Source organism: Rana temporaria, chromosome 6 (assembly GCF_905171775.1).
Source record: "Rana temporaria chromosome 6, aRanTem1.1, whole genome shotgun sequence".
NCBI lineage: Eukaryota > Metazoa > Chordata > Amphibia > Anura > Ranidae > Rana > Rana temporaria.
Window position 1 is genome coordinate 25260624 of NC_053494.1, and position 25623 is coordinate 25286246.

The following is a 25623-nucleotide window of genomic DNA, read 5'->3' on the forward strand; positions in this document are numbered from 1 at the left end:
ACCACATGATATCTCCACATCGCAGCCTCCAGTGCACGCCACAACAAACCCCCCCCCCCCCCCCCCCCCCCCCCCCCCCCCCACACACACACCTTTAGAGCCCACACAAATCACACTTTTTTCCTTTTAACTTTATTGAAATGTCAAAAATTTAATTTCATAAAAATTTTATGCACCACAGCTCAGTTGCGGTGCACAGAAACAGTATGCATTTCGCACCGCACTGCTCAGCACTCGGGCAGGGCCGGCGCTCCCACTTGGCGAACTAGGAAGTTGCCTAGGGCACATTCCCGCCAGGGGCGCAACCACAGCTGCTACGTCCCCTCCAGAGGATCGGATTCCTTGAAGGGTGGTGGCTGGTGCTTGCAGAGTGTAGCGGGAGGCAGCTCCAGATGGCTAGCTGCAGAGTCGCTGGGCGGGGAGAATGTGCAGTCAGATCCCCCCCTTCCCCAGAGCCAGGGGCGACCATGCCGATGTCCAGCAGATGCAAAAGAAGATTGTCTAATGTATGGGCAGCCTTATGCTGGCCATACACTATGCAAAAATGTGGCCGATATTCGGTCGTTAAGAAAGATCTTTCGTTTTTCAAACAGTTAATGGGCACGAAATCGATAATCGTCGGGACGTTTTTGAGCCAAAAAAACGAAGGACAAGTTTGGAATTTTTCTGCCGAACGAACGATAAATCGGAAGGTTAATGTGTTTCCCGTCCGAACTTTCTGCACTATATGTAAAAAAAACGAACCATTTTTTTTTTATGTTCACTGAACGATTTATCGGTCATTACATGATGGCACTATCGTTTGCGCTCACAAACAAACTTTCGTTTTTCGAAAGTTCGTTCGGACGATTTTTCGTGGAGTGTATGGCCAGCATAACTGTCATGTTGACTGATAATATTCCAATGTGAAGAATAACCCTCTATTCTAGTTCTGGCGGCAACTCAAAAATGTATATTTACCCTCACTTTCATTACATTCATTACTTTATGAGGGCATAGACCGTAATAAAAACTTGACAATAGTTCTAACACCTCGCCACTCAAAATCTAAAAAAAAAAGTTTTTGTCTTTGGATATATTTTAAACAAATAATAGTACACATTTGGACTAGTTGATGATTTAGCTAAATTAATGAATCAATTCAGTTATATTTATACAAATACTTGTTTAATTCAAATATAAAAAAAACACAGTTTAAAAAAAAATCATAACATATAACACAAGATACTGTAAAAAAAACACATTATTGAAATTAAATTCATATTCTTTGAAATTTGTCTTGAGAATGCACTTGAGGGTCTTGAGGTCTTTAAGAAGTTCAATGCCGGATTTCACCGTTCTTTTCGCGCTTTATACTGCAAGAGGAAGGGTTTGTTTAAAGTAGATGTAAACTTAATCACTTAAATCTCATATAATCGTTAATGTTCACAGAATTTCAAAGGGATCTTTACTATTTTTAAAACAATGTATTTCATTAAAACCTGGTGATCCTGCCATGAAAGTCCTTGTTCAGGCACTTTCTGTTATAAGGTGATGTTCTGTCTCCAAATTGTTCTCCTGAATTGTACATCTTGCCACAAAGGCTTCTGATGTTGGGGATATGATGCACAATGCTTTAGCACAGGGGTCTCCAAACTGCGGCCCGAGGTCTGGATGTGGCCCTATGCTTTCCTTTATCCGGCCCTTGGGGCAGTATTGCTCCCAATGATATGAGGCACTATTCCTCCCAATGACACCAACAATGGGGCTCTGTTTCTTCCACTAATAGCAATGATGGAGCACTATTCCTCCTCCTACTGCCCACCAACACTGGGGCCATGTTTATTCTCACTGATGCTCGGGCCTGGGGCATTTTCTACCCCCATTGGTCAGAATCCGGCCCGCCTGAAGTCTCAAAGACAGTAAACTGGCCCTTTGCTTGAAAAGTATGGAGACCCCTGCTTTAGCACACTAAATGGCATTCAATTATAGTTTACCTCTACAAGAATTCTGATCTGGTAAGAAATTGTCAGCAAGGCAGGAAATGAGGGGGCCCCAGGTAGCAGTAAAAGCCTAAGGGAGATTGTTTATTTTCTCGCTCTATCCAAAGCTAAGAAAAAAAGTGTTGGCTTGGCAAACATTTTATGCCTTGTCCTTGATTCATGGCATAAAACATGACCATATTGAAGCTAGGATAAGGCCCGGTTCACACTGGTGCGATGCGAGAACCCTGCGAATCCCCTGCGGGTTCCCGCATCGCACCCGAATGGCACGGCAGTTCACACTGCCATATGCGAACTGCTGGGCATCGCACAAGTGTGAACCGGCCCTTATTGTACCAAAACTGGGACAACAGAGAACCATAAAATTGTCTGCTTTAGGCAAAGACCTAAACTGATAAAAAAAATAACTGAAAATGGTGTCTGAGCTTACCTGGTTCATATATGAGCCTGAATCCTGTCCTATTGAGACTTTTATCAGTCTTAAAAACAATCCGCATGAAGTTTCCGGTAGATATAATGGGATCTGGTAGCATCTGTCCACACAATTCTCGGGGGAAACTTCCACCATAGACCCAAAGCTCGTCAAAGACACACAAGTACATGTAGCCTTCTAAGTCGAAATTTGTGGGTGTGAGTTTAATCTGGAATGAAACAAATGTACATTTCCTATGTTAGGTATCTTGTATGATGAGATGGAAGAAAACACGGGGGAGTGCTCTGAAGAAAAATATTTTATTCCACAGAAAGAAAGAAATATAGCGAAAAAAAAGTCATGTAAAAATGTATAGTGTTGGTATTTCAGTAGCTATCAAATACACACACAAAAAATAATAATACAAAGAGCACTAATTCAATTAAACTAAATTACCCTACAGTGTTAATTGTGACATCAAATTTCACTTTCGTTATAATCATAGTCATGTGACTAAAATGGCATTTTAGTTTTAGTTGTATTTTAGCCTTTTGACTAAGCTTCCCATTCACACCGGTGCGACCCGAAGTCTATCATTGGCAATGGAACTATTCAAATCGATGCAACACTGAATTTGTGGTACTGCACTGATTTAAAAAAGTAGTTTCTGCACTACTTTTGGCGATTTCAGGTGCAACTTGTATAGACATCTATGCATGCAGTCCCACAGATATCAGACAAGTCACACTGACATGCGGCTTTCAAATCGCTGTAATTTCAAGTGAAGTTGCACGATTTCCAAGCAGCTTTTTTTTTTTGTTTACATCCTGTGATCAACTGTCATTGGCAGACAGCTGATCACGTGGTAAAGGGCCGCTTTGATTGACCCTTTGCCTCAATCTGTGATCGACTGCGTCCAAAGGACCGTCTTTCGGCTATAGCGCGGGCACAAAGTAGTTAAATAAATTGTCCACTATGTCCGCCATAATGTCGCAGTCACGAAAAAAAAACGCTGATCGCCGCCATTAGTAGTAAAAAAAAAAAGTATTAATAAAAATGCAATAAAACTATCCCCTATTTTGTAAACGCTATAAATTTTGCGCAAACCAACCGATAAACGCTTATTGTGATTTATTTTACCAAAAATATGTAGAAGAATAAGTATCGGCCTAAGCTGAGGAAAAAAATATTTTTTTTATATATTTCTGGGGAATATTTATTATAGCAAAAAGTAAAAAAAATTGCATTTTTTTCAAAATTGTCGCTCTATTTTTGTTTATAGCGCAAAAAATAAAAACCGCAGAGGTGATCAAATACCACAAAAAGAAAGCTCTATTTGTGGGAAAAAAAGGACGGCAATTTTGTTTGGGAGCCACGTCGCACGACCGCGCAATTGTCAGTTAAAGCAACGCAGTGCCGAATTGCAAGAAGGGGCCTGGTCCTTTACCTTCATATTGGTCTGGGTCTTAAGTGGTTAGATAGATAGATAGATAGATAGATAGATAGATAGATAGATAGATAGATAGATACTATTTTATAATATACAATATATTATAATATTACATTATAATATACATAAAATATTTGGATATATTGCACATCCTTACCCTAGAGGTGGTGGTGATGTTCCATTCACAGTAGGCATTATCGGGGTAATTGTTCGGGAAGTTGGGTGAAGTGATAACTCCCTTTGGGGCTGTCAGCACACCACCACAAGCTGGAAGATATACAAAACATCTCATTATAACAGCTGTACATGTATTTGGCTCTATATTCAACTGCCATGTGCATACAGTGTCACTTTATAGACTTGGTATAGATTAATTACCAGCAGGCTTTTATCAAAACATTATACTTGCACTATAGTAAAAGCCTATAAAACAAGGATGCTGCTGGATAGCAGACACCTTATGCCCCGTACAAACCATCGGGCTTTAGCCCGACCAAACTCACATCGGAATTCCGAAGGAATTCCATCAGAGGAAAAGAGAACATGTTCTCTATGTAGACTCCAACGGAATTCCTCGGAATATCCAATGGAAAAACTCCGATGGGCATACACACGGTCGGAATTTCCGACGGAAAAAGACCCTCTGACTTTTTCCATCGGAAATTCCAATCGTGTGTACGAGACATTAAAGTACCAAATCACATCTTTGTAGTTGCAGTAAATCCCTCCTAGTACTGTCAGAGCGTCCTAAAGTACCTATGCAATAATTTACTTTCCAAATGTCATCGCTCCCACCCAGGGGTCAAGTCCTGGGGAAAAAGGTGTGGGAACTCCCACCCAAGATCCACTCCCCCACCAAAAAAAAATAAAAAAATCATACCCTCATATGCATTATTACTAAACCGCATGTTTTTTTTTAAAGCAAGTTCTTTCTAAATCCCACGATAACTCGTGGCAGACCTCCGCAAAGTCTCCTGGGAACAATGACAAAAGCTCCCAGGAGACATTGCGGCATCGAGGAAGTGACGGAATACCCGCACACTACCCAATGAATCCACATACAGGAAGCGGCCAGTAACATAAAGGATTACTAAGGTTCGCCTGCCCCTGACAGTGACTCGAGCTGGGCATCGCCGCTTAGTGAAGGATTGGCTTGGGCGGCTCGGCTGCTCTAGTCCTGCAAAGGGAACTGAGTTCCTGCTGTGAAAAAAGTGCAGGAACTCTGTTCCCACGCGTTCCCGCAGGACTTGAGCCCTGCTCCCACCAATGCTGTATCCTGGCCTAGGCCAACAAGGCCCGGGGCTAGGGCAGCATTTTGCAGGGTGGCAGCACGGAAAGAGTCCCAGATGGCTTCCGCTACACTATTAGTGTCACGCCATTTTTATGGGGTGGACTGGGCTGGGAGGCAAATTAGTCTAGCGCCCCCATAAAGCGGCCGTACTGCTTCCGGTATGCAGGCAGTCGACATTACGCAACTATGGGGGGATGCTGCTTCTAATTTTGACTGTCCTATCATCCACAAACCTTCCTCACTGTGCTATGTTTTCTGCTGTACCATTGGCATTTTTATATCTTCTTAGTTCTCTCCATAAAATTATCAGAATTTTGTGCTTAAAGTAGGCAACATGTTTTTTTTTTTTCATTTTGGATAGAGTAAGGGAGGGTTATAGCCCCTGTCAGTTTATGTTTTACCATCTCTGTCCCATTGCAGAGATTTCCCTTTACTTCCTGCCCTGTAGCCAAACAGGAAGTGAGAGGAAATCTATGCAAATTAAGGGAATCCATTGCCAGGCCCTCAGAACTAGTGTACTCACTCTAAAATTTTATAGGGGGGTCTTAAACAGAAAGGGGTGTGGCCTTGGCAGGAAGAGGTGGGTCATATTAAAATTAGGGGGTGCACCAGTTTAGTCAGGCCTAGGGCAGCACAAAACTCTTGTTTGAACAGATGTAAGTGAGTTATTTCTAAGAATTACAGGCCTACAATATAAAACGCCAAATTTCCATGCAAAACATTATACCGCTTTCAGCATCAAAAATCTGACATAATATTACCGCCAGGAAGGTTAATGTGTTATGTGTGGCGATCTTTGAGCCTAGTACACAATTCTAAAAGAAATTGTTCAACCCAGCAGGTGGAAAAACTGACAGCTCAGGTCAGAGCTGCTGTACTAACAATCCAATGTTAGTACAAAGATCTCCCCTGCTGTTCTGACAAGGGGAAGACTTCGGTCATCGCCTTTTTTTGTCATGCCTCTTTTGACAGAACATTTCCTTACCCTGGTATATGACGGCAGAGCTTGTAGTAGGGGTTCTAGTAGTTTTAGCAGTAGTAGTGGTGGTGGTTCTTGTAGTTGTCGGAGTTGTTGTGGTGGTAGTTTTAGGAGTGGTTCTTGTAGTTGTCGGAGTTGTTGTGGTGGTGGTTTTAGGAGTGGTTCTTGTAGTTGTCGGAGTTGTTGTGGTGGTAGTTTTAGGAGTGGTTCTTGTAGTTGTCGGAGTTGTTGTGGTGGTAGTTTTAGGAGTGGTTCTTGTAGTTGTCGGAGTTGTTGTGGTGGTAGTTTTAGGAGTGGTTCTTGTAGTTGTCGGAGTTGTTGTGATTGTGGTAAGAGCAGCAGAATCTGTAGAATCAGCTGTTGACGAAAAGCAAAAGAAACATTTTAGAAACAAATCAGACATTTCTGCCTATCCAGAGTTTTAGAAGCTCTGTCATACAGCACAGCCCCGTCTGGAAGGGTCAGGGGCCTGATCTTACTCTGGACAGTAAAGAGACAAGCAGAAGCCTGATGAGTTAATCTCTCTATCACTCTGCTCTTTTCTCCCATCAGCTTGCTCCCTGCACTGCAACACACCAGACTGCCTCCTTGTGCTGCTTCTTCCTGTTTGAGCTTTGCTGTTCAGGGAATTACCAAGTCCAGTATAGACTGTGTTAGGAAAGCGAATAAATATTTACTTTCCTAACACTGAACCGCCTCTCAGCCAATCAGGTGGTCGGGTCTGTTACCTGTCACCTGATTGGCTGAAACGACAGGCGCTGTGATTGGACGCCGCCTATCAAGCATCTAATCATAGCAAAGGATGGGAAGAGAGGACGAAAGAAGAGATCGAGGAGCGTGGAGGACACCGCCGTGACCCGCTGCCCCACCGAGACAAGGTAAGTGCAGGGCGGGCGGGAGATGCACACTGGCAGCATTTGATGGGCACAGTAGCGGCAATTGGTGGGCACAGTAGCGGCAGTTGATGGGCACAGTAGTGGCAGTTAATGGGCACACTGGCAGCAGTTGATGGGCACAGTAGCGGCAGTTGATGGGCATTCTGGCACAGTGTCAGCAATTGATGGGTACAGTAGCTGCGTTTGATGGCACAGTGGCGGCAATTTATGGGTACAGTGGCTGCGTTTGATGGCACAGTGGCTGCTTTGATGGGCATAGTGGCGACAATTCATGGGCACAGTAGCTGCGTTTGATGGGCACAGTGGCGGCAATTGATGCTTTTTTTTTATTTGATTGCGCCCCCCAAAAAAATTTGAGCACCAGCCGCCACTGATAGAAAGAAATAAAATTAATACACTTACAAGTGTAGATGAAACATAAGCGTCTAAAGTCCTGTATGGAGCCCTAAACAGAGTCACATCCAAGCACCAGTGTAGATGGATTGTCCACAGGATGAATGGATGAATGCCTCCACAAGCGCTGGCTCACCAAGCAGCTGCCAACAGGCTGCGAGCAAGCCGATCACTGACTCCAGGTGCCGGCTGGTCAGGACAAGGCTGTGAAAGCCTCCACCATATAATCCAGGGGGAGCTTCTGGTGGAACAGACTGATAGAAGACGCTATGTGGTTGCCAGGACTTGATGTCATGTCAGGAGTCTTCAGGAGGGGTTTTCTCAGATAAGCACTCTCTCCTGCCTGCATGACTGAGCTAAGGGAAGATGGATTCCAGGAAGTAACTGCTACATGAATCATCTGCCCTTACGCAAGTTGGCCACAGCCAGAATTACTAGGGGGTGTTTTTTTAAATTATTCCCGCATCGCACCCGACTGGCACGGCAGTTCACACTGCCATATGCGAACTGCTGGGGAGTGTCATTATATGTTAACGACACCCCCATTTCAGCTCACGTATCGCACTGCGAACTTCAGTTCGGACATGAATCGGATCGCATATGCTTGAAAACCCATGCAATCCGATTCTGGTCCGAACAGAAAAAAGGGTCCTGTGCGTGTTTGGACCGAATGCGGTGCAATATCAGCCATACTATCTGTATGGCTGAAATCGCATCGCACAGACATTGCGCTGCGAATTACATGTGATATCTGGCATCGCACAAGTGTGAACCGGCCCTTATTGTACCAAAACTGGGACAACAGAGGACCATAAAATTGTCTGCTTTAGGCAAAGACCTAAACTGATAAAAATAAGAACTGAAAATGGTGTCTGAGCTTACCTGGTTCATATATGAGCCTGAATCCTGTCCTATTGAGACTTTTATCAGTCTTGAAAACAATCCGCATGAAGTTTCCGGTAGATATAATGGGATCTGGTAGCATCTGTCCACACAATTCTCGGGGGAAACTTCCACCATAGACCCAAAGATCGTCAAAGACACACAAGTACATGTAGCCTTCTAAGTCAAAATTTGTGGGTGTGAGTTTAATCTGGAATGAAACAAATGTACATTTCCTATGTTAGGTATCTTGTATGATGAGATGGAAGAAAACACAGGGGAGGGCTCTGAAGAAAAATATTTTATTCCACAGAAAGAAAGAAATATAGCGAAAAAAGTAATGTAAAAATGTATAGTGTTGGTACTCCAGTAGCAATCAGATACGCCGATTCACAAACGTAGTTGCGCCCGGCGCATAATATATGCGGTTTGCGTAAGTCGTACGTCCGACGTAAAGTTAAGCCCCATATACGAGGCGCAAGTCATGCTAAGGTATGGACCAGGGAACACAGCCGTCGTATTTTACATCGTTTAGGTAGTACGTGAATAGGGCTGGGTGTAGGTTGCGTTCACGTCGTAGGCAGTGATCCGTCGTATCTTAGGGAGTAATTCCCACGTGATTCTGAGCATGCGCACAGGGATACGTCCACGAGACGGCGCATGCGCCGTTCGTTTTAAGTACTTGTCTGGCACTCGGCCCATCATTTGCATGGGGTCACGCATCATTAGCATGGCTCACGCCCACTTCCATCTACGACGGCTTGCGCCGAGGGAACCCAGCACAGTTTGGGAGGCAAGTGCTTTGAGAATTCGGTGCTTGCCTCTCTGCGCTACGTCGGCGTAGCATATGTTAGATGCGCTACGCCGGCATAAAGATGCGCCAATGTATGTGAATCCGGGCCGTAGTTTCTGCACTACTTTTGGTGATTTCAGGTGCAACTTGTATAGACATCTTTGCATGCAGTCCCACAGATATCAGACAAGTCGCACTGACGTGCGGCTTTCAAATCGCTGTGATTTCAAGTGAAGTTGCACGATTTCCAAGCAGCTTTTTTTGTTGTTTACATCCTGTGATCAGCTGTCATTGGCAGACAGCTGATCATGTGGTAAAGGTTCGCTTTGATTGGCCCTTTGCCTCAATCTGTCTTTCGGCTATAGTGCGGGCAAGAAGTAGTTAAATAAATTGTTTGCAGTCACGAAAAAAATCGCTGATCGCCGCCATTAGTAGTAAAAAAAAAATTATTAATAAAAATGCAATAAAACTATCCCCTATTTTGTAAACGCTATAAATTTTGCGCAAACCAATCGATAAACACTTATTGCGATTTTTTTTTGCCAAAAATATGTAGAAGAATACATATCGGCCTAAACTGAGAAAAAAAAACTGTTTTTTAATATATTTTTGGGGGATATTTATTATAGCAAAAAGTAAAAAAATATATTTTTTTTCAAAATTGTCGCTCTATTTTTGTTTATAGCGCAAAAAATAAAAACCGCAGAGGTGATCAAATACAACCTAAAAAAAAGCTCTAGTTGTGGGAAAAAAAGGACACCAATTTTGTTTGGGAACACACCGTGGATCGTACAGAACCTTCAAAAATGTATTGCAGTGAAACCATCACAAGGATTGCAACGTTTCGAGGTCACACAGGGCCTCTTCGTCAGGCAAGTGATGCCTGACAAAGAGGCCCTGCGTGACCTCGAAACGTTGCAATCCTTGTGATGGTTTCACTGCAATACATTTTTGGACTTTCTGTACGATCCACGGTGTGCTGGCGAATATGTTTGTATGATTGTTGTTCCAGTTCCCAGCTGGTGATCGCTTCAGCACCCATTTTTGGCATTTATAGGCCGTTTCTCCAGGAAGGTGTGCGATTGGAATATTGTCTAATTTTGTTTGGGAGCCACATCGCACGATCGCGCAATTGTCAGTTAAAGCAACGCAGTGCCGAATCGCAAAAAGGGGCCTGGTCCTTTACCTGCATATTGGTCCGGTTCTTAAGTGGTTAAACAGATAGATAGATAGATAGATAGATAGATAGATAGATAGATAGATAGATAGATAGATAGATAGATAGATCTTATTTTACAATATACATTATATTATAATATTACATCATAATATACATTAAATATTTGGATATATTGCACATCCTTACCCTAGAGGTGGTGGTGATGTTCCATTCACAGTAGGCATTATCGGGGTAATTGTTCGGGAAGTTGGGTGAAGTGATAACTCCCTTTGGGGCTGTCAGCACACCACCACAAGCTGGAAGAAATACAAAACATCTCATTATAACAGCTGTACATGTATTTGGCTCTATATTCAACTGCCATGTGCATACAGTGTCGCTTTATAGACTTGGTATAGATGAATTACCAGCAGGCTTTTATCAAAACATTATACTTGCACTATAGTAAAAGCCTATAAAACAAGGATGCTGCTGGATAGCAGACACCTTATGCCCCGTACAAACCATCGGGCTTTAGCCCGACCAAACTCACATCGGAATTCCGAAGAAATTCCATCAGAGGAAAAGAGAACATGTTCTCTATGTAAACTCCAATGGAATTCCTCGGAATATCCAATGGAAAAACTCTGATGGGCATACACACGGTCGGAATTTCCGATGGAAAAAGCCCCTCTGACTTTTTCCTTCGGAAATTCCAATTGTGTGTATGAGGCATTAAAGTACCAAATCACATCTTTGTAGTTGCAGTAAAGCCCTCCTAGTACTGTCAGAGCGTCCTAAAGTACCGATGCAATCATTTACTTTCCAAATGTCATCGCTCCCACCAATGCTGTATCCTGGCCTAGGCCAACAAGACCCGGGGCTAGGGCAGCATTTTGCAGGGTGGCAGCACGGAAAGAGTCCCAGCTGGCTTGCGCTACACTGTTAGTGTAGCACCAGTCTTATGGGCTTCTTCTAATTTTGACTGTAGCTGCACTGCTATCAATTTATCCAATGGAGAGCAGAGAAGAACAAGCAAAGGAAGAATGCGTTCACAACAGACTTTGCAGGGCTCAGGTAAGTAAACCGGGGGGCTGGGGGGCCGGTAAATGAGAGATGTTTTTTCACCTTAATGCATTAAGGTGAAAAAACATGAACCTTTACAGCCCCTTTAAAGTTTTTATTAACAAATTGTTCCCAAATTTTGAAAGAGTCCATGGGTGGTGCCCAGAGGTTAGTTCTTTAGATCAGTCAGTGTTGTCTTGTCAAGTCTGTGGTCAGCTTTTTGGTTATTCATCTCTGCAGTTCAGCTGGAAAGTTAGACCAACATTTGGCAACATACACTTTGGTCTTATAAGCATTCTTCTCTCTCTGCATACAGATGGTTATGACATATGTGATGCAGCTCTGCATTGAAACCAATCAGCTTCCATTTTCTTTTTTGTCAAAGCTTAGTTCAACAAGCTGAAGTTAGAAGCTGATTGGCTACCATGCACAGCTACACCTGTTTTAGCACTCTCCAGTTTTAGTAAATCAATGCCATAGTTTCATAACTGGACACAAACCATTTACCAATCAAGTCTGACAGCTAATATTTATTCTCAACTTTAGCCATCCACTCAGATTTACCTTGTGTCCCCGTTATATCTCTCTTCTTCCTTTGATTTAAGTTCTGTTAAAACAAATATACAATTACATTAAGAAGGCAAACATATTGAAAATTGGTAACATGTTACACTTCAGTCTGTCTAGTAAGGAATGATATGATAATATGTAATCTTAGTTTTCTTTTAAATGTTCATACACATTTCTCCAATGTGAACTTTATCGGCATTACTGTATAAGGCCCCGTACACACGTCCGAGGAACTCGACATGCCAAACACATCGAGTTCCTCATTGAGTTCTGTGTTGAAGCCGCCGAGGATCTCGGCGAGCCAACTTTCCTTATTGAACAACGAGGAAATAGAGAACATGTTCTCTATTTGGCCCGACGAGTTCCTCGTCGGCTTCCTCGGTGAAAAGTGTACACACGACCGAGTTTCTCGGCAGAATCCAGCTCCGATCGAGTTTCTGGCTGAATTCTGCCGAGAAACTCGGTCATGTGTATGGGGCCTCAGAAGCTTCATGTTGTTCATGTTGGCATGACCAAGAACATTTCCCATCCGTTATGGTACATTTTACCTGCCCAATGTGATGGGAATTTTGAATAGATCCTTAAATTCTGATGGGTTTTGATGGTTCCAGCAAGATAACAGAATAAATAATTCAATTATGCTTGACTAGAGATCACAAACAACAACAGGGAGGACTGCAGAAACCCAAAGAAAATGCTGAAGAGTTTAAATAATCTATTTAGTCTTTGACCAATATTCTTTTACTTGTTAAATGTCATGGCATCCTGTGGATGCTTCCTTCACCTTTTGACCAAACATTCATTTTGAAATATTTAGCCAAAACAGGGAAATTAAACATTGTTAAGGGAACATCATTACATCACATAAATTATAAATAATATAGGTAATTAACAAAAGACTATTAGCCAGATTCAGGTAGAGTTACGCCGTTTACGTAAGGCGTTTTCAGGTGTAAAGATAAACCACCAAAAAGATGTTAAGTATGGACATCGGAACCGCGTCAAATTTAAAAATTGTACGTTCAAAACGTCAATTACGTGGGGTTATGCCTTATTAACATAAAACACGCCCACCTCTTCCCAATTTGAATTAGGCGCGCTTACGCCGGCACATTTACGCTACGCCGCCGTAACTTAGGACGCAAGTGCTTTGTGAATACAGCACTTGCCTCTCTAACTTACGGCGGCGTAGCGTAAATGAGATATGCTACGCCTGCCTAACGTTAGGCACGTCTACGTGAATCTGGCTATATATCCCAACTCGCCTATTCTGAGTGACCCTGTTGGTCAAAAACACTTCCAAGACAATACCAAATCAGGGCATAGATACCTTGAATTAAAGAAATACGTCATTGTACCATAACGTTAGTTGTCAGGGAACAGACGGCAGATGTTATAGGTCCTACCCCCTGAACATTCATGATGGTGTTTTGGGAAGTCAGTTCTAAAACTCATCGTTTTAATTACTGACAAGTGTTAATTACACAGAATGCATGGTTGATTACTATGGGAAAGGTGCTAAATAAACCCAACTAACCACAGAAACCATGTAAGTTAGACATATAAGTAATAAAAGAGATAGGTTGACCACCTTGCCTGTTGCCACGTCCTTTGAATTAGCTCAGGCATCCCCTTGTCACATTAGCTATTTTGTTACTGATGACAATTTGCCAGTGGCAGAATTACTAAGACTCAGATGAACTTATTTTATCCTTCTCTCCTTGTCTGAGCACTAATTTCTGCTGCATTGTAGTCAGTAATAAAAATAGCTTCCATTAGAGAAAATGAAAGTTACATTTCAGTGATTGTGTAAAGCCTCGTACACACGTCTGAGGAACTCGACGGGGAGAAACACATCGTTTTGCTCGTCGAGTTCCTTGTGAAGCCGCCGAGGATCTCGGCGAGCCAAATTTTCCCATTCCCGTCGAGGAAAAAGAAGACATGCTTTATTTTTGGACCGACGAGATCCTCGACGGTTTCCTCGTCGAAAAGTGTACACACGACCGAATTTAAAACAGGAAAGGGGGGCAATAAGACAAGAACACTAGGGAAGGGGAAGGGGAGGGGACTGGGAAGGGTAGGACAGGGCACACAAGGAAGGCACTCATATTAGCAACATCCGTTAATGGTAAGAATACACACGACCGGTTTTCTCGGCAAAAAAAAAAAACCAGCAAGCTTCTTGCTGGTTTTTGCCGAGAAACTCGGTCGTGTGTACGAGGCCTTACTCGCTAGCAAGTCAAAGCTATGGCTGCCTCTGCTGTAGGCTACACAAGAAGCATATAGTAGCAACAAGTGGTAGTAGCAATCCCATACATCTGCAGTATTGTGTGACCATGTGCAGTGATAATCACATCACAGGCAGCCATTCATTTTTTTTGGTAAAGGTCAACTTGTCTGTAAATGAGTTATTACTGTAGATCAGGGATATGCAATTAGAGGACCTCCAGCTGTTGCAGAACTACAAGTGTCATGAGGCATAGCAAGACTCTGACAGCCACAAGCATGACACCAAGAGGCAGAGGCATGATGGGACTTGTAGTTTTGCAACAGCTGGAGGTCCGCTAATTGCATATCCCTGCTGTAGATTTTAGTTATATACTGCTAAAAATGGCATATGTACATTAGGCATTATTGTTACGGTCCACAGAAAAAAAAAACATTTGTGTAATCCTATAAGTTTAAGATCTGAATGAGTTTTAAACTCACCTGAGAAGGTAAGGCCAAGCACACGCAGCACATAGCCGCAAGAAGCAGTAGGGTCTTCATCATCTCTCGGGTAAAGATCTTAATCTGCAGAGGCTCCTTTAGCAAGGTGTTTGTATGGCTTGCACCTTGCATTGACTCTAGCCCCTGCTGCCCTTTATATACCCAAAACCAGTCCTTCTTGGCACACCCCTTATTATAATTTGATGCTTTGTGTCTGTGAAAACCTGTTACATGTGAGCAGGTAGATATTACTTTCATCTATTGTTTCAAATGCAAAACCAGACTATTTTAGTGATTCTCACAGGGGGTGCTACATGTCAGAGGATTTTAAACCTAAACATTGAGGCCCAGATTCTCGTAGGAGTTACGGCGGCGTATCTCCAGATACGCCGTCGTATCTCTGAGTGTGAGGCGTCGTATCTATGCGCCTGATTCTTAGAATCAGTTACGCATAGATTTGTCTTAGATCCGACCGGCGTAAGTCTCTTACGCCGTCGTATCTAAGTTGCATATTTACGCTGGCCGCTAGGTGGCGCTTCCGTCGATTTACACGTCGAATATGGTAGTGAGCTAGATATGCTGATTCTCAAACGTACATGTGCTGGCGCATTTTTTTACATCGTTTACGTAAGGCTTTTTTACATTCACGTCGACTAGGCATTGAGCGGGCGCAATTTAATTTGAAAAATCGACGTGATACTGAGCATGCGTGCGCATGCGCCGTTCGATAAAAACGTCATTTACGTGGGGTCACAAAACATTTACATATAACACGCCCCCTACCAGCCTAGTTTGAATTAGGCAGGCTTACACCGTATCAGATACAGTACGCCGCCGTAACTTAGAGCGGAAGATGTTTCTGAATACGGGACCTGCCGCTCTAAGTTACGACGGCATAGTGTATCTGAGATACGCTACGCCCGCCTAAAGATAGGTATTTTTTTGAGAATATGGGCCTATATCTGCATACCAGATATCATAGGCCAAGACTTCTGGATGAAGTTAAAACATTTTTTTAAACACAATAAAATATATCTTAAAAGCATATTAAAAAAATATATATGCATGCTTGATTAACACATGCATTTATTTGATATAAACTAGAATGTAAAGTGTACGGCCCTCTTGTGACTGTGTGCAAGTGGCCTAATGGAGGAAACATTGCATAGGGTATTTTAACATATAGCTGAGATCGTCTTAAGAAAAAGCATTAAGGTCCTTTTATGCTTATACATGTACCATTATAAGCTTTTTCCACTGTATTAGTTTATGTATTTTATATGTACCTTTTGTGTTTATTTATCATGCAACTTTAGGCAGAAACCTTACTGTTCATTTCAGTGGGCCGTCTTAATGCACAAAGCTTTTTTAAAAAAAAACTGCACTACAAAAACTAGCCAAATAAAAATACATAAATGCAAATAAAAATACATTGGAATCCTAATTGAAATAAATGTTTCCTTAGGCTAAATGCATGTGTTATACTGTAGAAAAAAATTAGAAGTATAAAACAGGTTCTTATTTATTAAAGACTGCACACACTGCATTACATTGCAACCAACGTACTGTTCATTTCAGTGGGTCTCCTAAATGTGCAAAAATGCAGCATATCTGCTATTTAAACAAAAAAAATTGATCTGCACTACAAAAATGTGAATTAGCCCAAAAAAAAAATACATTGGAATCTTAATTGAAAGGAATGTTTCATTAGGCAAAATGCATGTGTGATGCCGCGTACACACGATCATTTGTCGGCATGAAAGAAAACGTTTTTCAGCATGTCCAAAAAATAATTTTTTCCAACTTCATCATTAAAAACGACGTTGCCCACACACCATCGTTTAAAAAAAATGATGAACAAATCGCGGTGACGTACAACTGCACTCTAAAGGGGAAGTTCCATTCGCCTTTGGGCTGCTTTAGCTGATTCCTTGTTAGTAAAAGACGATTCGCGCTTTTTTGTCTGTTACAGCGTGATGAAGGTGCTTACTCCATTATGAACGGTAGTTTTACCAGAACGAGCTCTCCCATCTCATAACTTGCTTCTGAGCATGCGTTTTAGCCCACACGTGATCATTTTTTACTACCCGAAAAATGACATTTTTTTAAACAACGTTAAAAAATGCAACACGATCATTTTAAATGACGTTTTTAAAAACAACGTTTTTTTTTCATGCCGAAAAATTATCATGTGTACGCGGCATTATACTGCAGGAAAAATTTGAAATATAAACAGGTTCTTATTTAATAAAGACTGCACGCAGCATTACATTGTAACCGAGCAGAACACATCCTGCAGTGGTCTGACTTCAGTGGAGTAAATTCTGATTGGTTTTCGTGGGTGGCTGTATTTAAGAGTTAGCGATAGTGAAACTAAATCTTTAAAAAATTGCTTGTTATAGAAATGTTTCCCTTTCTAGTAAGGATTCACTGATGAGTACGGATACTTTTTCACAAGTAATCGCTGATATCAATTTCCGATACCAAAAAGAGACTGGTACGATTTTCGGGTGCAATTTCCAATGTCATACACTTTGACAATTTGCACCTGAATCGCACCTGAACTGCGTCACACTGAACGGGGCTTGGAATCGCACTGCAAGCCGACCCTGCACATATGTGAACCCAGTGTCATAGTGACTTGAAGGTATCATAGAGGGGGTTCAAATGCGTGTTTTGACCAAGCTTAACTGCAAGGTCACACGCTTTAACCGCTTCAGCCCCGGAAGATTTTACCCCCTTCCTGACCAGAGCACTTTTTGCGATTCGGCACTGCGTCGCTTTAACTGACAATTGCGCGGTTGTACCCAAACAAAATTGACGTCCTTTTTTCCCAGGTGGTATTTGTTCAGCTCTGTGGTTTTTATTTTTTTGCGCTATAAACAAAAGAACAGCAACAATTTTGAAAAAAATACAATATCTTTTACAATATCCCAATTTAAAAAAATTAAAAAAAAAATTCAGTTTAGGCTGATAGGTATTCTTCTACATATTTTTGGTAAAAAAAAAAATCCCAATAAGCGTATGTTGATTGGTTTGCACAAAGGTCATAGCGTCTACAAAATAGGGGATAGAATTAGGCATTTTTTTATTTTTATTTTTTATTAGTAATGGCAGTAATCTGCGACTTTTTTACGGGACCAGTGACATTATGGCGGAAAAATCGGACACTTTTGACACATTTTTGAGACCATTAACAATTTTACAGCGCAATACACAGATATTTATAAAATGAAATGTCACCCATACATGCAAGTACAAGTTTGGTTTGTGTGTCTTGTAATTGGGGTAATTAATTGTGAATAAAGCTTCAATGATGTTCACTCTATATGGAGTAGCTTAATATTTTGTGTCATTTTAATCATTGTTTTATTGCTTATGGCTCGCTTTAAGCTACATTATGGCCCAACATTTATTATATGCTATTGAGTAAATACTAGTTTACACTCTTGCTGACTATGGAACGCATTTATGCGGTGGCAAGAAAAAAAGCTCAGCCATCGCACCTCTGCGTCCATTGAAGCATGAGGCCATGACAGCTCTTGGTCAAGGCTTCTGCTTTGGAGTATGCACACCTCCCAACTTTTTAAGATGGGACCGAGGGACACCTATTAGCAAATGTATGTAGGCATAGGACACCCCACCATGCCTCCTTAACCTGCCTGGCGGTATCCCCGAGCGTGACTCGGGGTGGGTTTTTCATGCTGCGATCAGTATCCCCGCTCGGGGTAGCTATGCAGAGCCTGCAGCGTGCGCTGGCTTACCTTGTCCTGGATCCAGCGATGCCACCACGCTGTGTGAGCGAGCGGGACCTCGCTCGATTCACACAGCGTCCTCCTGTGCCGCCGATCTCCGTTCTCTGCGACGTTACGATGCACGGGAGCGGAGAACGGCGCCAAATTCAAAAACGTAAACAAACACATTACATAAAGTATACTGTAATCTTATAGATTACAGTACTGTATGTAAAAAAAACACACCCCCCTTGTCCCTAGTGGTCTGCCCAGTGCCCTGCATGTACTTTTATATAATAAAAACGGTTCTTTCTCCCTGCAAACTGTAGATTGTCCATAGCAACCAAAAGTGTCCCTTTATGTCAAAAATGGTTTTAGAGCAGCTAGAAAACAGCGATGATAAATTATAATCACTTGCAGAATTGTGCGATAGCGATTTGTGTGGAAATTCGTCATAAAAAAAAAAAATAATGACCGACAATTTTGCAACTAAGAAAATTTCAGTGATTTTGATTTGATTACATTATTGAATAATTTTTATTAGAATTATATTATTATTTGTTATAATTATTTATAATTATTTATTATATTATAATTTATAATTTTGTTTTAAAAAAAATGTCATACCCGGGATGCCTAGTAGACGCTTGTTTGGTCAGATTTAAGTGAGTTATTCCTAAAAATTACAGGCCTACAGTACAAATCACCAAATTTCCTTGCAAATAATTGTAGCGCTTTTGGTACGTAATTCCAGACAGAATCATACAGCCAGGGAGGTTAAGGAAGAACGATACGAAAAAAAAAAAAAAACCCTCATGTGCTTTATTTTTCTTTTTACCACTACTATCCGTTTATACTGGCATTTGAAGTTTACAAATTTTACAGTTTAGAATTTGGATGAAAGGTTTAGTACTGGAAAATACTTTTTGAAAGATAAAAAGTGCATTTTATATACAACTATATAGATCAGACCAAAATGAGGGGGAATGAGGGACAGAGGGACATTGCATCCAAATCAGAGACATTCCTTTGAAATCAGGGATAGTTGGGAAGTTTGGGCCAGATTCACGTAGCCCGGGCGCAACGTAACTTAAACGATTTAAGTTACACCGCCGCAAATTTCCCAAGTTAGTGCCCGATCCACATTGCACTTACCTGGAAATTTGCGGCGGTGTATCCTAAATCCGTCCGGCACAAGGCGGGCCCAATCGAATGGGGCGAGTCCCATTTAAATTAGGCGCGCTCCCGCGCCGGACGTACTGCGCATGCTCCGTCGGGTAAATTACCCGACGTGCATTGCACTAAATGACGTTGCACCGACGTCATTTGCTTAGACGTTAAAGTAAATGGCGTCCAGCGCCATTCACGGACGTCTTACGCAAACGACGTTGATGTTTAAATTTCGACGCGGGAACGACGGCCATACTTAACATGGCTTAAGACAACTAGGGCTCAGCCCTAGTTTTACGCGGCGTAACTCGACGGAAACGATGTAGAGATAGATCGACGGGCCGTTCGGACGTTCGGGGATCGCCGTAAGTATTCATTTGCATATTCTACGCCGGCCGCAATGGCCTCGCCACCTAGCGGCCGGCCTAGAATTGCATCCTTAAGATCCGACAGTGTAATTCAATTACACCTGTCGGATCTTAGGGCTAGCTATGCGTAACTGATTCTATGAATCAGCCGCATAGTTAGAAACAGAGATACGACGGAGTATCAGTAGATACGCCGTCGTATCTCGTTTGTGAATCTGGCCCTTTGAGTATGTCATGTGAGTGCCAATCAACAAGTGTCGCATGATACAAAAGCCATGCTGCCTCTGAAGCTTTAGGCTGCATTCACACCTGAGCGTAGGTCGTTCGGTCGTTTTGTCGCGCGTATTCATGCTTATTTCCGCGTTTGCATACAGCGTCATCTGACGTTTTTGTACTTCGACGTTTTTTTATTTTAGCCAATAGGAAAAATGATCATCTTTTCATCACTTTTTGCTATGTTGGTAGATTTTTTTCATCTTCTGCCTGGGTGAAATGTTCTATTGATTAAAGCGCCAAAACGCCCGTAGCAAACGCTCGTTGTCGCGCTAGTCGCTTGAATCGAGCGTTTCCATTACTTTCTATGGTAAATGGAAACGCTCAAAAACGCCCAAACCGCCCGATTCGCGCGACAAAAAAGGGTCCGGAACTTGTTTGAGCTTCAGTCGTCAACCATCTCCATAGGGAATAATGTATTTTTTTCCCCTCTAGCGTTTTTGAGTGTCGCGCTTCAGGCGACAAAACGCTCAGGTGTGAATGCAGCCTGGACTGCTGGGAAGCGGCATCAAGTGGTTACCTTTGGGCTATCTCAGTCTCGCCCAGTAATTGTGCATTTGCAGAAACAGTCTTCATTTACAAGAGATTACACAGATTTGATCTAACCTCTTGCATATGAATATGAAGGCGGCTGTATTACACTGGTTTCTCGCCCGTCGAATGGAATTAAAACACAATCATCCGATAAAGTCTTTACATTTCAAAAGGAAAACCACCAGGACTTCAGAAGTCACCAATTGTTTTGCATACTTGCATACATTGTTACATTGGGAGGAAGTAGGAAAATGTAGAAGAACCAGATAGGCACAGATTACAAAGGATCAGCTGGAGTTATTTGAAACAGTTTAATGCAAATAAGGAGCAGAGTTCCCAGGCATGACCAAATTACACTTTACAAAAGTGGTCGTTATTTAGAGACAACCCCAAAACTGGAATTACTTGAAACCACCCAGAAACTTGCCTTGTGCAGGAAGAAGGTTCAAATCAATAAGATGAATGAGTTTCACTTTATGACCAAACATTGGTGGGCCCCTGACCATCACACCTATTATACAAAGACATACATTTGGTGAAGGCCTTTACTTGTATAAGCATGACTGTGCCCCTCTACACAAAACCAGGCCAATAAAGACATGGGGCCAGATTCACAGAGGAAATACGCCGGAGTATCTACTGATACTCCGGCGTATTTTCAAATTTGCCGCGTCGTATCTTTATTTGTAATTCACAAAAAAGATACGACGGCTTTTGGCTAAGGCCCCATACACACGAGAGAATTTATCCGCGAATACGGTCCAGCGGACCGTTTCCGCGGATAAATCCTCTCGAGGATTTCGGCGGATTTTCATGCGATGGAGTGTACACACCATCGCATTGAAATCCGCGCCGAAATCCTCTGGCGATGACGTGTCGCGCCGTCGCCGCGATTATGACGCGGCGACGTGCGCGACGCTGTCATATAAGGAATTCCACGCATGCGTCTAATCATTACGAAGCATGCGGGGGATCCCTTCGGACGGATGGATCCGGTGAGTCTATACAGACCAGCGGATCCATCCGTTGGGATGGATTCCAGCAGATGGATTTGTTTGGCATGTCAGCAAATATTCGATCTGCTGGAATCCATCCCAGGGGATAAATATCCGCGGAAACAGATCCGCTGGAGTGTACACACCATAGGATCTATCCGCTGAAACCCATTTGCTGGGATTTTTCAGCGGATGGATTCTATCGTGTGTATGGGGCCTAAGATCCGACAGGCTTACGGCTTCGTACGCCTTCAGATCTTAGGATGCAATACTTCGGCTGCCGCTGGGTGGAGTTTGCGTCGTTTTCCAGCGTCGGGTATGCAAATGAGCTTTTACGGCGATCCACGAAGGTACGCGCGTTCGTTACGTCGTCGCTAGTCGGTTTTTCCCGTCGCAAAGTTAGGCCTGTTTTTTCATGGCTTAACTTTAGACGAGCCATGTTAAAGTATGGCCATCGTTCCCGCGTCGAATTTCAAATATTTTTTTTTTGCGTAAAACGTCCGGGAATACGAAAGTACGTTACGCACGTCGCCAGTCAAAACATTACGTCTGGCGACGTCATTTCGCGCAATGCGCCGGACAGCTTTACGTTACACCGCCGTAAGTTTACACGCAAGTGCTTGGTGAATCAGGCACTTGCACTGAAAACTTGCGGCGGTGTAACGTAAAGACGATACGTTACGCCGCTGCAGTTCTTTATGAATCTGGCCCATGGTTTCATTAGTGTGGAGGTATTCAAGTGGTCTGCTCTGAGCCCTAAACTCAACCCTACTGAACTCTTTATTTGATCATTTATAATTCCAGTTGGGTGCCAGGTCTTCTTGTCCAACCTCAGTACCTGATCTCACACCTGGGCTCAGATTCACAAAGGACTTACAACGGCGTATCTCCTGATACGCCGTCGTAAGTCCGAATGTGAGGCGTCGCATCTATGCGCCTGATTCATAGAATCAGATACGCCTCACTGTTGCCAAGATACGACTGATGCAAGTCTCTTACGCCGTCGTATCTTGGGTGCATATTTATACTGGCCGCAAGGGGCACTTCCGTAGATTTACGCGTAGAATATGCAAATAAGGTAGATACGCCGATTCACGAACGTACTTGCGCCCGCTACGCCGTTTACGTTAGGCTTACGTCCTGCTATATAAGGCGCAGCCAATGCAAAGTATGGACGTCGGAACAGCGTCGTATTTTACGTCGTTTGCGTAAGTTGTACGTGAATGGGGATGGGCGTAGGTTACATTCACGTCGACTAAGCATTGAGCGGGCGTAATTTACGGAGAAAATTTGACGTGATACTGAGCATGCGCCGTTCGTTAGGCGCGTCATTTACGTGGGGTCACGATTCATTTCCATACAACACGCCCCCTTCCAGCCTACTTTGAATTACACAGGCTTACACCGGCCCATTTACGCTACACCGCCGCAACTTACGGAGCAAGTGCTTTGTGAATACTGCACTTGCCTGTCTAAGTTGCGGCGGTGTAGCGTAAATAGGATCCGCTACGCCCAACTAAAGATACGCCATTGTATCTGACTCTGGCCCCTGGTCTTTTAGCTGTACAGGCACAAATCCCCACAGACACGCTCCAAAATCTGATGGAAAACCTTTCCAGATGGGTGAAGGTTGTTACGGTTTCAAAGAGGGGACTCCAACTCCATATTATTGCCAATGGTTTAAAAATGAGAGGTCCAAGAAACTCATATAGGCGTGATGGTCAGGGGAATGTGAACGCCATTCCTTATTTTATCTCATGAAATTTTCTTTAAAGAAAAATTCAACTCAAAATCATAACTATGGTTTAGTTACGTAATCCTTTTTTTTTATGTGCAGATCCATTAAGGGTCTTATTTTATAATAAATCATTATTTTATTCCACAAAGTGATATTTTACCACAACTTTACATGGCTCCTTTTGAGCAGTATTTTAATAGAATTTACACCAGTGATGGTCAACTTGTAATGTGGGGGGCCTAAAGTGCAGACCTCAACATTACCAAAAGGCTGCCCATAAAATTCTGTGAATATTCAGTATCAGAGATGGCCATGTGCACGATGGAAAAATTCCTTTTGATTTGCATCTGTTTGTTAACCGCTTGCCGAAAAAGCCGCCGTCATTATACTGCAGCAGGTCGTCCCTTTAACAGCTAAAGCAGGCGTGCACGCCTGTCCTCCGGCCACCCGCGATCGCTCCACAGAAAGCCAGAATGGGGATCTGTCAATGTAAACAAACAGATCCCCGTTCTGACAGGGAAGTACAGAGTGATTGTTTGTTCCTAGTGATTAGGAACAGCGATCTCTCTCTACTCTCGGTCAGTCCCCTCCACCCACAGTTAGAAACCTCCCTGGGAATACATTTAACCCCTTGATCACCCATTAGTGTTAACCCCTTCCCTGTGTCATTTATACAGTAATCAGTGCATTTTTATAGCACTGTGGCTGTATAAATGTCACTGGTCCGAAAAAGTGTCCGAAAATTGCTAATCACCGCTAGTAATTACTAGTAAACAAAAAAATTATAATAAAAATGCCATAAATCTATCCCCTATTTTGTAGATGCTATAACTTTTGTGCAAACCAATCAATATACGCCTGTTGTGATTTTTTTTTACCAAAAATATGTAGAAGAATACATATTGGCCTAAACTGATGAAGACATTTTTTTTTTTTTTTTTTTATAGGGGGTTGTTTTGGCCCCCAACAGTGACAGGGCCCTGGGAAGCTGGCCCATTTGCCCTGTGGTAAAGACGGCCCTGACCTGGACTCGAACCTGGGACCTCTGGTGTGTCTGGTGGTGACTCTGCTTGCTGAGCCACCTGGAATGCTGGATGAAGACATTTTTGATTATTTTTTGGGGGGCTATTAATTATAGCAAAAAGTAAAAAATCTTTTTTTTTTTATTGTATTTTTTTATGTTTATAGCGCAAAAAAATAAAAAGAGAAAACTACCATGTATGTTTCAGGGAAAATTGTCGGGAAATGCCTTGCAGAAGGAATCTTGCTGCTGGTGCACGTCTGTGAGTGCTGATGCACGGGTGCACACGAGAGTTTTGGGGCCAGATGTCCTATTTAAACTGGGCTTCTAAACAGAGTCAGTACTGCCTGATCTGAAGCTTCATGTGACCCCTGCTACTCGTAACCTGCTTTGAGATCCTGTTTCTGTGTTCTGATCCGGCTTACCTTTGATTATTCCTGCCTGCTGCCTGTACACGACCCTGGCTTGTCCCTAACTTTGATCCTGCCTGCTCCTCTTGTTACTACGCTGTCTGCCTCTTGCCAACCAAGCTTGTAGTCCGACCTGTCTCTGCTTCTGCACCTGTCCTGGTTTCTCTAACCCGTGTGTGCCTATCTGTGCTCCAAAGCCCTCAGGACTGATCCGCTGTGCACTGACTGCTGTGCCGACCCAGCTCCTCTACTACCTGCTGCGCCGACCCAGCTCCTCTACTGCCTGCTGTGCTGACATCTCATCCCACCAGTCCTCATTCCTGTGTTATCAGGAACTCCGGAGCAACTCTCCTGACTACCTACCTGCCAGGCACTCATACCATTCTGTACTTTCCCCTGTCTGCTCTATCAGGGGCCGCAAGTCAGATACATAAGGGAGGCCTTCTTCTGCATTACCAGGCTCATCCATAAGGTACGTGAAAACGTGAAAGTATCAGACAGCCATATCTGAGCCCGAGCAAGGGACCTCCCCTATGGAAGAACTTTGTCAACACCTGGCAGGTCTGACGCAAGCTGTCAAAAGTCTACAAGAAGGTTACACCCAGCTGGAAGGACGGGTCCAAGCCTTGTTATCCCCTGCTAGTCCTCAAGGGGCAACAGCTGCCAGTACATCTTCCTCACCTGCCATAGTCATGCTCTCACCGGAACCAAGGGTACCCACACACAAAAGTTTAATTGGAGAACGCAGCAAGTACAGAGCGTTACGCAACGCATGTGAACTCTTTTTGCCTTACAGCCC

At 42.9% G+C, this 25623-nt stretch overlaps 1 protein-coding gene across 1 annotated transcript; it reads right to left on the minus strand.

Annotated features, from left to right (window-relative positions):
* Positions 1–1180: 1180 nt before the first annotated feature.
* On the minus strand, positions 1181–25293 carry LOC120944383 (deleted in malignant brain tumors 1 protein-like). The gene is made up of 9 exons (XM_040358440.1): positions 25188–25293; positions 14582–14805; positions 11867–11909; positions 10445–10554; positions 8286–8496; positions 6121–6471; positions 4002–4111; positions 2413–2623; positions 1181–1355 (listed from the first exon to the last, which is right to left on the minus strand). Exons 1-9 carry the CDS (start codon positions 25291–25293, stop codon positions 1351–1353), a joined length of 1371 nt encoding a protein of 456 aa, XP_040214374.1. The 3' UTR covers positions 1181–1350.
* Positions 25294–25623: the final 330 nt, after the last annotated feature.